The sequence below is a fragment of the Cydia splendana genome, chromosome 23, assembly GCF_910591565.1.
Source record: "Cydia splendana chromosome 23, ilCydSple1.2, whole genome shotgun sequence".
Lineage (NCBI taxonomy): Eukaryota > Metazoa > Arthropoda > Insecta > Lepidoptera > Tortricidae > Cydia > Cydia splendana.
In genome coordinates this window covers 11,658,870-11,673,959 of record NC_085982.1, presented here as the reverse complement: position 1 = coordinate 11,673,959, position 15,090 = coordinate 11,658,870, and the positions used below count along the sequence as shown (strand labels likewise).

The 15,090-nt window shown below is 39.3% G+C and overlaps 1 protein-coding gene across 1 annotated transcript in view; it reads left to right on the top strand.

Annotated features, from left to right (window-relative positions):
* LOC134801888 (irregular chiasm C-roughest protein-like) overlaps window positions 1–15,090 on the top strand; it is a 174,960-nt gene that overhangs the window by 48,219 nt on the left and 111,651 nt on the right. Inside the window, exons 2-4 of the mRNA XM_063774541.1 lie at window positions 3,060–3,359; window positions 11,395–11,545; window positions 13,087–13,167. Of these exons, the coding sequence (XP_063630611.1) occupies window positions 3,105–3,359; window positions 11,395–11,545; window positions 13,087–13,167 (487 nt within the window). The 5' untranslated portion in view covers window positions 3,060–3,104. The remainder of the gene's footprint in view (window positions 1–3,059; window positions 3,360–11,394; window positions 11,546–13,086; window positions 13,168–15,090) is intronic.

The window sequence follows — 15,090 nt, the reverse complement described above, 5'->3', positions numbered from 1 at the left end:
AAACTGATGGTAACCGTACTGGTTATTGTTTTTACGACGGTAGCCGCCGCCGATCGCCTTAGACCAATGTCGTGGCCAGGCCGTAAAGGAGCCATTTGATGGTAGATTTTGTTCACTTTTATTTAAATACCTAAAGATACAGAGTATAATACACAGAATTCTCATAATAAATTATTCTCCATTCTCAGTGGCTATGTGTACAAGCCCTCGTATTTCACGTATGTTATCTCAAACTAATCCGAAACGTGGAAAACTTGTTCTTTAGCGATTTTCCTTTTTAGCATTATTTTCTAAGCTTTTGTGTATTTGAATCTAACTTGTAGTAAAAATCTCCTAAATAACGTTAAGGAAGAATTACGTAAGGCTACATTGTACTACGGAAATACCTACTTAAACAAAAACGGAAGAGGAAAAACTACACATTTGTCTTTTCACCCCTTCTTACTACAGAGAAATCTGGAAAGAGGAAACGAAACGACATTCAGGAATTTCGATTCAGACTCCGCTTGAAAGCTCTACTATGAGTTTTCGATCGAGTTTATAGTGAGTTATCTTTTATTTACAAAAATATTTGGCCAGTACTTTTAGAAAACTGAATACCTAGTGTAAATTTCATTCCATAGCGTGACGAGCGTTCGCGTTTGCGTTATGTCTATTTTTGTATGGGATTTTGAACAGCGCGCCAAGCGGGACGTTTTAGAAACTCAAAATCCCATACAAATAGACACTTAACGCAAACGCACGTCACGTCATGCTATCGAATGAAATTAACACTAGAGGTTTAAGGGGCCCACTAATTACCAGTCCGCCGGACGATATCGGCCTGTCAGTTAAACGCAAAATTTGACAGCTCCGAACAACTGACAGGCTGATATTGTTCGGTGAACTGGTAATCTGTGGGCCCCTTAGGGTAAGGTGGAGTAAGACTAACATAGTTTATTTTGCTCGGGGCCAGACAAACAGTATGAAGATTCCATACTGTTTGTCTTTTTTGTCGTGATTTTAGGCCGCATCCAAATTATGGGAAATTATTTCTCTGCATCTTGGAAACTATTTAAGTAATAAAAAATAACCTAAAAATACTACCTAAAAAACTAAAACTAATACCTAAAAAAAAACTAGAAATCTATATCTAAAGACCCTGGGGCATAGCGCCAAGGATGCTGGCAGCATTTCCTCGCTGAATCGCAACGCCTATTCGTTGAGCGAGGAAGCTGCCAGCTCTTTTGTCTCCAGTGACCTCAACCAGCCGTTTGGCCAAATCGGTAAACAGGCTCTGAGCTCCCGGGCCCCATGGACTGAGGGTCTCGACACCGAAAGCAGGCGTGGCTCACTCCGCGATTTCGTCGCTTTGCTACAGGTAGCTAAAAGTACATCCGTTCGGCCCCAATTTTAGGGTTTGCCATAAGCCGCACGTGGCGCTGTCGCCACCTAGCGGCCATATCTGTGCTGATCGTAACAGACGCGTTTTGTTAGAGAGTGAGTCTTCTGTACCTAGTACTATTATTTATTCTGTGCCGAAAGGAACAAACTTTTAATTGGCGTCGAAACCCCCCGTATTTCTCTAGGCGGCTCGTCTGCTCGTTTGCTGACTATTACATAAAAAAAAAATCTGCCTTTTGAGGGTCTCGGCAGCTTCTCAAATAAATGACTTGTATCGAGAAACTTAGCTTGATCCTTCTAATTCATAGTAGGGCTCCAGTTTTACTTCCTTCCTAAGACCATAAAATGCTGCAGTGAATTCGCCGTCTTTTGCAATAGCTTCATATGATTTATTTTTACTCCACCGTATATAATACGGGTTAAGACATGTTTATACCCTTTAAAGCGTGCATTTTGAGCAAGTTTCCCCTTTTAAGTTTTCGAATATTTCACTTTATGGACTTAAGTTTGGACAAATGTGAATGATATTGAAGTTTAGCGAAAAAGGTAATAAGAAAGTTTTAAATTAAATTTTCTTGGTAAAATATACATATACCTTTCACAGTAGAAACTCACGGTGCTAGTAGAGTCAGACCAAGAAAAGTCTGCAGCGGATTTGATAGCCCACGCAGTGCACGTTTTATTTTAAACGTCAAACTTTATGAAATTATGACGTATAAATAACACTGACACTGCGTGGGCTATCAAATCCGCTGCAGACTTTTCTTGGTCCGACTCTAGATAAATAAGTATCATATGTTTATGTACATTCGAGGATTAAGCAGCTGTTACTTTATTGGGTGTTGCACATAATGCACATTAACCAGTATTTTTACGGGAACTGAAATCCAACTTATTTGAAAGTCTGTTTATTTCAGCCCTAAGTACATCTTTATATGATGAAGAAGAAGGTTTTGAGTTGTAAAATCAAATGAAATCTTTGATTTTGAAGATCCTTTGGTAACAAAGTAGCGATATTTAGTATATAATGACATTTAGTTTCGCTGCTAATTTTCTTAAGCAGTAAATTAGGAACCTAAAGTAATTATCTGTACAAGAGGAGAATAGTAGATTAGTAAGAATTCTTAACAGTGAATCTATAAAGAAAACGAAAGAAAATACTAGTCTCATTAATAATTAAACTACTTAATGTAATTGTTAAAACTGAACCAAGTAAATTGTTCATCAAATCCTTTAGTTTCATTACTTTGCAAGTCACAAAGGATTTTCTACAAACTAGACCTGCAATTTGCAAAAGATTTTTTCAGTTAATAATGGACAAATTTAACTTAGGCTTCTGATTAGGTATACCGGTTACGAAAGTAGGGGTCAGATTATAGTAGTAATAAACTTTTAAGCGTTAAAATGTTCTATAAAGAATAAGAACTAATTTCATTTCATTTCATTTATTTATTTAACCAACTTACATTTACAGCAAATTGCCAAACATGAAAGTTATAGAACTGTTCTATACCCGAGAGCGTATATAATTTAATTTACCCCTTTATTAATTAAATTATATCTACAAAATACTCTTTGTAAATACTGCCGAATCCCCCAAGGCACTATACTCGGCCCCGATCCTTTCAACAAAAAGTGGAACAATATTATCTAACATTAACGTCTTTTTGTTACAGATCCAAGGAACATAATCCATGGCAACATATGGATACATTTGAAGTATGTCACGAAAAACATACACCTGCAATAGAAGTAACGGACATAATGATTGCAAAGAGATAGCGAACGACGAAACAATGAAATCAAGTGTCAGTGTTAAGTCACAGTGTAGAGTGACGAGTAGATGTGCCAATGCGTTGTTCCTGCTGTTGAGGATACAGAAGGTGACTGTGTTGCAGCAATGGACGGTGTTCTGTTTGTTGTTTAGTTGTGTTTGTGCGAGGGAACAGAAGTTTGCTATTGAACCTCAAGATCAGGTTAGTATTTAGATTCAATTAAGGTCATTATGAAGTAGCGCTGGTGGCCTAGCGGTAAGAGCGTGCGACTTTCAATCCGGAGGTCGCGGGTTCAAACCCCGGCTCGTATATATACAAATAAGAGAGTTATTGCCCTACGATGGGCTATGCGCGAGAGGGCTTGGGCTATATTCCCCACACTAGCCCAACGCGGATTGGGGATTTCACAAACACCTTTGAATTTCTTTGCAGATGTATGCAGGTTTCCTCACGATGTTTTCCTACATCGAAAAGTTGGTAAATATCAAATGATATTTCGTACACAATTTCCGGAAAAACTCATTAGTACGATCCAGGATTTGAACTCGCGACCTCCGGATTGAAAGTCGGACGTCATGTCCACTCGTCCACCACCGCTTTCACCGAACTATAAATTATAAACAGATTTTAATAAACGATTGACATTCATCAAAAATCTGTTTATCCGATTTTCGTGTTTTGCAGTTCCAAATAGCTTCAAATCCAAATAGTTGCAGACTTTTCTTGGTCTAACTCTATAAAATTTTGAATTTCGTTAAATGTTTGCGCTATTGCAAAATCTGATGATATTTCAAGTTATTTTTTTACTCAAATTAAATTTGCAAAATTTATTAGTATACCGGGAAGTGAACAGGAAAGTGAAATGGTTTATATATTTGGGTAGAAATTAAATTATTTTATTGAAATTATCTGGAATATTAAAATGTTATTCTATTATAAAAGGAGCAATCCTAACTAATATAAATGCGAAAATAACTCTGTCTGTATGTTACCTCTTCTCGCTTAAACCGCTGAACTAATTTATATGGTATGAAAATAGTTTGAGGCCCAAGGAAGGACATAGGATAGTTATATCAATAATCATCATCATCATCTAGAAAAAATCACGAGCACAATCCTACACTACATAACTACACCTTATAAAAAAGTCCCCCGCCGCGCGTCTGTGTGTATGTATGTTCGCGATAAACTCGAAAACTACAGAACGGATTTTCAAGCGGTTTTCACCCATAAATACCTATAGTGATTCTTGAGGAAGGTTTAGGTGTATAATTGGTTAAGGTTTTGTGTAACCCGTGCGCAGCCGGAGCGGGTCACTAGTTAATTAATATTATGATTGCCGAAGTACATAACTCTTGTCTGTCTGTATGATGTCTATCTCTTCACGCTTAAACCACTAAACTAATTTAGATAAAAATTGAAATGAAGATAGTTTGAAGACTGAGAAAAGGAGTATAGTTTTTCTCAATCATCATCATCTTTAATTGCAGACGAAGTCAAGTGCAGAAGCTTGTATCTATAAAAATCCAATGATTTTGATATAATTTACATCAAAACGGCTTAATAAGTGAAGTCTAGCTGGGTTTCATTTCCGAGAATAAATATTCATTTTGCCGAGTTGCCCACTTTCGCAGAAAATGCCCGTAGCACAGATTCGATGAAACCTTACATTACAGTAATAATTGATGAATTTCGAAGAAGCTCAATGTTTGTTTTTTAGAGAAAGCCTCTCTTGGCTTTTGTCCAGCAGACAAAAATAGGCTAATAAAATAAAATATCATTTATTTCAGGCTTTTAGCCCATAAAACACTGAGACAAATCACACAATACACAATACAAGTACTTAAATGACACAATATCAAATAATATAAATAGGTACAGAACAATATAAAATAAAATAATGAATATAAAATGTCAACAAATAAATTATAAATTACGTAATCTAACTAGAATCTCAGGTACGTCATTTGGTCCAGTTATGGGACACTGGTGTATGCAATGAAATGACAACCAGTGTCACATAAATGGACCGTCAAGCCTGTCGGCGACGACTGCCAGCGGGGCGCTGCCGCTGGCGCGCACACGCCGCGCTGCTGAGGTTGCTCTCTTGCGCGTGGTAGCGTAAAAGCAGTCCACACGCGCCTCCGCGAACATTCCCGAGGCACTGCAACACCTCGGTAAATGCAGCAGCGCCCTCAACGCGTTATTGTATTGAACACGGAGAGCGTTGTATGCCTTCTGTGTGTATTTAACCCACAGGCTGCTCGTGTAAAAAGTGGTACAATATGCACGAAACAGTGTAGTTTTGACGTTAAAAGAGCAACGAGCAAACCTGCGGGCTATTATATTGGCTCTGACTAATAATCGTCTGCACCTACTAGGTGAACTTTGTTCGATCCTCCCTGTTTGATCCCCCTTTTTATCATTTCACTAGAATTACATAAAGCCCGGCCGTTTGCGATTAAACATAATAATATCATGCTTGGAACCATATACTGTATAAAAAAATAAAATTAGTGGCTCTGTGAGCTGTAGACCTCCCTTCACGACGACAGCGCCATACTACAGCGGTGTGATCAATCAACAATTATTAATGGAAGCGAATGTTTGCAAAATACGCCATGATAGTTTTTAGCTAAGCTGACGAAATTCGGCTACTCATTCTCGAGTAAAAACTAAATAGATACCGCCTAAACCAGCAATACAATTTTTCTTTATTTTTATGCCATTACTCTGTAAACATGTCTCAAAAAGAAAAAACCTCTTATAATATCGATACGACTATTTGTTTAGGAGCGAGGTATCACGATCCGCCATATTTAAAAATTTCCAAAAATCGGATCGACAAAAAAATATATTTAATCATAAAATCTGGTCACAAAATTTCACAAGAATCGGTTAAGAATTGCGAAAATGCCCGAGTCAAAACGTAGACCTTCGCTACGCTTCGGTCAATGAAAAGGTATGACTTACTTAACATAGAACAAAATATTGTATGGATTGAGCTGCATCGATATGCATTTTCCGATACGTACCTTAGTTTTTGAGTAAAATTTAGTAAAAAACCAGTAAAGTCATAAAGCAACTAAGTATCTTGGAGTTTACAAGGAACCCTAAAATGCAAATCCGACCAACTAAAGCATGTAATATTGTAAGGAATTTGCAAACATCCATTACAAGGCCCGAATCCTTGCCAATATTATCAACTAAACATTTAGTTGACAGCGCATCGATATAACGGCCATACGGGCCATATTAAAAATTCTTCCCTAGGGATGGAAAAGGATTTTTAGAGAATGAGAAAGGGATTTATGTGAAGTATTTGGCTTATATACGTTATGTGGAGGATAATTTGATTGTATTGGGCTATTTGGTAGGAAAAACGTTGGGTTTTTTATAGTAAAATCAAGGAAAATAAGTCTCATTTCAATGATTTTGGTAAAATTATAAGTATATAAAGAATTTCATCATTCTATAAAGCTTATTATTAGTAAAAAGTATGCATAAAGCAATCCTAAAACTGAAACCGTTAACTTTTCAGGATTTTCATAAAGGTTATCACTATCACTATAGATACATGTAAGTATTGTGATATATTTAGACACAATTATACAACAAACTTAATACAAGTAGCTTATAAAATAAATTAACTAAAACTAAACCTAACAAAAAAAAATTCCTAAAACCTACCTTCTAAGCCTAGGCCCCTCGGCAAGGTGCCCATCGCGCAGGCAGCATTCCCGCGCTGTATAGCGATGGCAATCCTTTGCGCGAGAAAGCTGCCCGCGCGAGAGTCCCCTGTAGCCTCCCTTAACCGCTTACCAAGCTCCTTAAGGAGCCCACGCGCTCCTCTACCCCACGGTCCGAGTGTCTCGACGCCAAAAGCTACGAACTCGTAGTTGGCGCCGAGACAGCTGTATTTATGGGCCTTAGCTCGCTCTCGGGCGTCCGCCGCTGCCCCGGCATTTCTGCTGGTTGCTTGGATGTAGGACGCTGCCAACGTGTCGGCGCAGGTAGCGTCCCACACCAGCGCGCGGCCCATTCTCCATGGGATTAACGACATCCCGTCCGGGCGCTTGCCATCGTCCCGCGCGATCCGGGGCTCCAGAGCTGCGGGGACGCCGGCACTGACAAGAGCCCTTCTAAGGATGTCGTTGAGGGCAGCGTGGCGAGACAGGCGGCCGGCGCCCGAGGAGCAGGAAAGGCCGTGGTGGCCAAGCCGGTCCACTTGGGCCCCACAAGAAGCACAAGTGTGGTCTGTGCATATCTCGATTCCGAGCCGGAGGCCAACGGCTATGCGCAAGGTACCAGGGTCAATTAAAGTACCCGCGTTGGGCGAGGGATAGGCGTGAAGCCAGTGACCCGAGTCTGGTTTGGACACGGCTAAGAGCCTCGCGAGGTCTTTGCCTGAAGATGTTGCCACGAGAGAGTTCAGGGTGGCAACGGAGGCTATTGTGTCCCATGCTCTTTGTTGTGTGGGTTTGGATGGCAAGCTTGGGCTCGATCCAGCCAGCCAAGCATTCGTGGCCTCATCCAAACACGCGATCCCGCAGTTTGTAGCCGTGGAGGCTTTCAGGATTTTACCTGCGAGATCGGACGTGCTATGGATGGAGGACAGGAATGCCGGCAAAGCGACATCTGAAATATTTCGAGTTCCCAAGCCGCCATACCTTACCGGTAAACAGGCCTGGGTCCAAGCCTGCTCGCTAAAATGAACGTTAAGAACGGTCTCAATTTGGCATTTTAGAATGGAGTCTATGGTGTTCATTATATTGGGGAATTTCCAAATGGGACAGCATCGCAGTAGATAAGTAAATTTAGGAAGAAGCAAACAAAATTTTAAAATAAATAGAGCACAGTGACTATTAATTTTGGTAAGGCGGTCCGAATGATTTGTGAATGTTGTAATTGACTTATTGATTAGAGGTGGGATGGCCTCGTCAAAGATAGGCGATCCCAGCAGGTGCAAGCTGTCTTTGGGGGTAATTTTGATATTCGGAGCGACGTTATTGAAGTTTTGGGTGATTTGCGATACTGTGAGCGGGTCCGCCCTGTCGGAGATGTATAGTTCACATTTATTATAATTTAATTCAAGGCCAATATCTCGGAACTGATTTTTAATTTTGACTAGATCAGCCAAGACGGTCTGCGAATCTCCACCTATTGTCCCATCGTCGAGGTACCACACGTTTAATTTTGAATTTAGATTGTGAATTATCGAATTTATAGCCAAACTAAATACTGCTGGCCCAAGAGGGTCACCCTGCTGACAACCAACGGCCGAAAGGATCTCATTGTTTTTGTGAATTAATTTTGAGGGAGAGTGGTAACACTGTAGAAGAAAATTGTAGATTTCCGGAACATGGATTTTTATTTCGTTCAGCAGGGTGTCCCTATTTACGGAATTGAAGGCGTTCTTAACGTCCATCTTTAACAGTACCTCACACATGTCACCCTGAATAAAAGTTCGTACGGCATGAACCGCTGCCTCGCAGCCTCCGCGGGTACCAAAACCGACCTGTACGGGTTCAAAAAGTTTTTGTAATTTAGAGCGCGTTAGCCGAACACAGACTTTTGCAGCTAAACGGCGGAAAGTCGAGCCTATAGCAATAGGGCGCACCCCCGCATCCTTCTTTGTAAGTGCAATAAGATTGGCCCCATAGATGACCGATGTCACGTCCTGGCAAACATCTCCCAACAGCATTAGGTTAACCAATTTTGTGATGCTTGCGGTCAGATGTTCTCCAGCCACACCTGTACAATGACTGGTGAGGTCTATGAGGTGCTGCAGGGAGATGCCGTCCAGGCCGGACGCCGATCCTCTAGGGAAGGACGCGAGAGCTGCCATCACGGCATCCTCTGTGGCGTGCAGACAGGCTGAAGCGTCCGACGGAGGATCTACAAAGGCAGGGGATGAAGGGCCAGGGGGGTGTTTGGCTTGCAGCGCGGCCGCGGTCTCCGGAGTATCGGGTGCGAGAGTATCGTTGGAGAAAAGGAGTCGCGAGGCTCCCTTCAGATCCCCGTCGTGTAGCTTCTCTTCGACTTTTCTAAATAAATCATATTTCTTGCTTTGAGATCGGGATGACCTTGTCGCTGTAGGCAAACAAGGGGCTAGGATGTTATTTTTAATTTTTCTAGTAAGGGAAATATTGTCATGGTCATCATTGGACACATGCAGAATTTTAAAGGAAAATGTTAGTAGGTTTTGCCAAGACTCAAGGTTATTGTTATTCACACAATTGTCTACTGCTGTGGTCAGTGCCTCAGCCACTGCGGACCTAGCACCACGTGGTATTCGTTTAACTAATGGTGTTGATTCTTTAAGCTGTCCGAGAAGAGTCTGAAGCGGAATAGCAGGGTACGATGATGGCGTTGTCGAGTTGATGTTTCGAGAACTATAGATGGTTAGGTTAGGTTCATTTTATGGCAATCCTGAAAAGTTACGCGTTTCTGAACTCAATAAATTATGACTAACGAAACTGCGGAGAAACAATTTACATTATGACTTAAAACATTATGGGAAACAATAGAGACCCGTCCATGACCTCAGGTAATATGCTTACCATTAAACGATCTATATATAAAAACACATATTAATCTATTATTTTCCTAAATTATTTTTTTCAGGTGTCCATTTAAAATTATTCCTCTCTCTTATTTCTGTAAGTAATTTTACTACGAGTAGTAGTAAAAAATGCAAGCATTTCACATTACGGAGCGCACATTAAAGAGCAATAGAAAATCAAACAAATTAAACGAATGTGCTTTAAATTTAAATGCAATTCGCATTCGGGCTCCATCTCAAAGCGATCACGGTTAATGTTCATGGATAACGGTTTATCCGCGGGATAAAAACTAATGAGACGAAAAATAAACAATGCACCCTGAATTCAGAGGACGGACGCAGCCGCGGGCGGTCTACACCAATACGCCAAGATTTTTGATTAAAAAAATAATAAATAAATAAATCAATTATTCAGAAAAATACTCAATTGTATGGCTCCTATACACGATGGCCCAGCGTTGCACCAGCGAGATGGCCATGTGATGGTTGAGAACACGCACTATGGAATGGGCCACGTGTACGTGAACGCACCACGCTGGACCTTCGATGTGCGGACGAAAAACTGACACCGTGGCCATCCCATCGCCATCCCGCCGCGCCATAAGCCATCCGACACCACAACCGCGCAACCCTCTCTACACGCTGGCCCATCGTATAGAGGAGCCATTACATTTTTTTTTCTTCTGCCAAACTGCAGGCTAGTTTGTTGGCAAAGGGACTCCCTTACAACAAAGAGATACAACTTGTTTGGTGACAGTTTTGCATTGATAATTAACAATTAATAAATAAATAAATATTTGGACAATCTTACACAGATTGACATCGAGAAAAATCCAAATTTACATTCTGACATTAAAAAAATGATGTTATGAAAAAGAAATTTTTATGTCGATTTACTGAAACTTATTGCCTAAATTACATTTTTTTTTTCTTCTGCCAAACTGCAGGCTAGTTTGTTGGCAAAGGGACTCCCTTACAACAAAGAGATACAACTTGTTTGGTGACAGTTTTGCATTGATAATTAACAATTAATAAATAAATAAATATTTGGACAATCTTACACAGATTGACATCGAGAAAAATCCAAATTTACATTCTGACATTAAAAAAATGATGTTATGAAAAAGAAATTTTTATGTCGATTTACTGAAACTTATTGCCTAAATTAGGCATTTATTTATGTCCTGGAAAAAGATCTTTGTGAATTCGTAAAAACGATTCTTTGACTGGAGTAAAACAGATATAGCGTCAGACACAGGCAAAATTGCTTTTGGACTTAAATAGTCCCAAAATATTCAGTCTTCTTGGTAGTAATTTTTTTCATAATTAAAATTATATTCTTTGCATAGAAAATCGGTCCTAATTAAAAAATGTCTTACAAGCGTGTATTTTCCCTTAAACCCATTAATTACTCTCTGTTTTTGGCAGCTTTTATATATTTTGAAATATTTAAATATAAGTGACGTCGACCTCCTAATAATTCAACCGAACTGTGAATAATATCTATTTAATAAAACGCCATTCACTGAAGTTGAACAACATAAAATGAAGGCCTGCAATTTTATAAAATCTGTTCTTTTTTTTAAGGTTATGATAACTGTAGGTACGTGTCCTATTTACAGTACAGGATCCTTATCATACGAGAGGATAATATTGAATGTATTTTTACAGAGTGCAGTCGTCGGATCAAGAGTGACGCTACCCTGTCGAGTGGTTAACAAAGTCGGGCAGTTGCAATGGACCAAAGATGACTTTGGACTTGGCACACACCGGCATCTCACCGGCTATGAGAGATACAAGATGGTTGGCAGTGACGAAGAAGGTACGTTTATTCATTCTAATCATTTTAATCGAGTGGTTAACAAAGTCGGGCAGTTGCAATGGACCAAAGATGACTTTGGACTCGGCACACACCGGCATCTCACCGGCTATGAGAGATACAAGATGGTTGGCAGTGACGAAGAAGGTACGTTTATTCATTCTAATCATTTTAATCGAGTGGTTAACAAAGTCGGGCAGTTGCAATGGACCAAAGATGACTTTGGACTTGGCACACACCGGCATCTCACCGGCTATGAGAGATACAAGATGGTTGGCAGTGACGAAGAAGGTACGTTTATTCATTATAATCATTTTAATCGAGTGGTTAACAAAGTCGGGCAGTTGCAATGGACCAAAGATGACTTTGGACTCGGCACACACCGGCATCTCACCGGCTATGAGAGATACAAGATGGTTGGCAGTGACGAAGAAGGTACGTTTATTCATTCTAATCATTTTAACAGTAAAAATTATGAGAAGAATCAAATTTCATGCAGCCGGAACCATAATGGAGGCAGGAGAGGATTGAATACATTAACAGAGACTAACTAAATAGAGTCGCATAAAAGAAATTGACTGAGCAAATATTCCTATACAGGGTGATTCATGAGACGTGAGCAGGACTAATCCTGCATACTCAGTAACTGATAATTGATCGATCACCGTCGTATTTAGGTGAAACAACCACACTTTTTCCTGTTTTTTAACTTTATAGTGAGGGCTTTAATTATCTGCAATCCTGGTCACCCTACAAAGACCTACTTAATAAACCTCTTTAACCGTAATGACAGCATTTTGAATACGAAGAAAATAAACTGTGAAACTTGAGTGAGATACGAGTTTTCAAAAGTAACCAGACCGTGATGAGAGTGATGACATTCAATTTGACACAGAATATCGGTACCAAGTTTAATATTCTAATTTTAGGGTGACCATGCATGTCGTAAATATTTTTTTTTTTCAACACGACTAGAAAATTAACGTGAATCTCACTAATACTGATACGAAACAGTTGCTTATAATTTACGAAATGCGCAGTGGTAGTCCTGCTCACGTCTCCTGATTCACCCTGTATATTCTTAGCAGCGTTATTTTCTAAAAATCCTGAGGTGGATTGTGAGGAAGAAATTGAAAAAGGTACAAAGAATCAGATGAGACGGATGAGACTTGACGTAAAACTCAAAGATATTTTTTAAAAAAGACAATTTTAAGCACATAATCTTGTAAAAACTCATTTATAATAAGTGTTATAAAATGAATATAAAACTAAAATTAACTACAATTAAGACAAATAAAGCTAAAAAAAATAAAAATACCTATCAAAATTTTGCGCCCTTGGTAGGGTACCCATCACGCAGGCAGCGGTCCCGCGCTGGATTGCTATGGCCAATCTTTGCGCGAGAAAGCTGCCTGCGCGAGGGTCATCTGTGGCCTCCCTTAGGCGTTTGCTGAGCGCCTTGTGGAGCCCCCCGAGCCCCCCTACCCCACGGACCTAGTGTCTCGGTATAATTATCTTCTAATAATATTCGATCCTTGTTGCAGGCGACTACTCTTTGGACATCAGAGAGGTGACCTTAGACGATGATGCCCTGTACCAGTGCCAAGTCAGCTCAGGACCTAGAGGTCAGTGAACTTGTTCTAGAATAACAGCAGGGTCAAACAATTTTAGATAAAGGTCTCTTCTGTGGACAATTCAATAAAAGTTAACGGCCCGAATACATAAGTATATTATAATAATATATGCATTTTTATATATAGATTAAATATCACGGTTATCCTATTTGAGTCTCAAGTACTGAAAAAATGTATCACGCCGGTATATAGACGAAGCGTAAAAATATTTTTTTGCGATTTATACAGGAAAGACGTCGTTTTTACTAAAAAAATAGTTTTTACATATATTAAATTTCCACACTTTTTAATCGAGGGCAAATACCATGAAAAAATTACACGGAAATTGGACTATACTTGCCAAAAAACCCCATTTAAAATGAAAAAACACGACTGCGAAAAAGTGAACTGATAAGACAAAAATTTTGGACATTCGTGTAATAAGTAAGTATCTACATCACATCAAAACTATCACAAGCGTGAATTCAAATCAGATGAGAACCACACAAACTTGTCATTTCGAGCCAATTTCAGGAAATCATTAGGCATTTGGCTATGATACACGATATAGAGACTGTTCGGATCAGAGCACAAAGGAGGTTAATACGAACCAGTCTTTGTTTTGCCTCGCTTCGGGCCACCGTGCGTTTGGCAGTATTGACGGGACCATACTTGCTATCAATACCATCCTAGAGATGCAACGGTTAGTTGTTTGGCCAGATACCGGATATTAGGCCAGACCATCGGCCGAATATCCGGTATCCGGCCGCCGAATATTCGGCCTGTGGAACTATACGTACATTTCGGTTTTTCAAGTGCGCATTGTGCAGGTTTTGACCTGTTTCGTAGTGAACGTTCGCGCGGACTCATTTATAGGTTCGAAATGAGTGCACGTGCTAGTGAGTGGAATGTTTAAAATTGTTTTAAAATAATAAACTAGTCGATTAATTATGACCGTCACTGTTTCTTATTCCAATTTTGTTAACTCCGAAATCAAACAATTTTACTATCCAGTATCCGGCCGGATAGTAGGCCACTATCCGGTATCCGGCCGGGTATTAGAATAGGCCGGATAGGTCTGATACCGGATAGTAACCGAATATCCGGTACATATCTAGTTAATACGAACCAGTCTTTGTTTTGCCTCGCTTCGGGCCACCGTGCTTTTGGCAGTATTGACGGGACCATACTTGCTATCAATACTAAGAAGATGAAAGCGAAATGTGAATTTTGCGATTATGCAAAGATAAATTCAACTTAATTTCAGGTTTAATCAGGAACCCTATAATATTTTTCAAACTTGAAGGGTAGGATGACACCTATCATCTCCATATAATTTATAACCTAAAAACGCCAAATTTTGCAAAATTGTATTGAAATGACAGGTGTCATATAATAAAAAAAAAATTTTAATGGTGTAAATTTCATTCGATAGCGTGACGGACGTACGCGTTTGCGTTAAGTCTCCGTTTGTATGTGATTAGAACAGCGCGCCAAGCGGGACGTTTTGGAAACTCGAAATCGAAGTACAGATGAATTTGACATTTTTTGACATTGTATTTAGTATGTTTATTACGCTCTCTGACATTTTATTTTACTGTATTTGAATATTACTTTTAATTGTTATTATGATTATTTGATTGTTTTATATTTTTTAATTATTTTAATGTATTATTATTATTATTGTTTACAATCTGACGGTCTTTTTGTGAATTCATGTTATTTGGACACATTGTGACATTGTTCAATATCATGTAATTTTCAATAAGAATAAAAAATGACCAGACAGATCCGACAAATATTTACGTCTGTGCGTCAGTTTACAATGTTTACATACACTGACGATCCTTCGATTTTCATCTTCAAATCTAAAATCGAAATCTGAAATCATTAGGCTTGTAATAATATATTGTATGAAGTATGAATAATATGCAA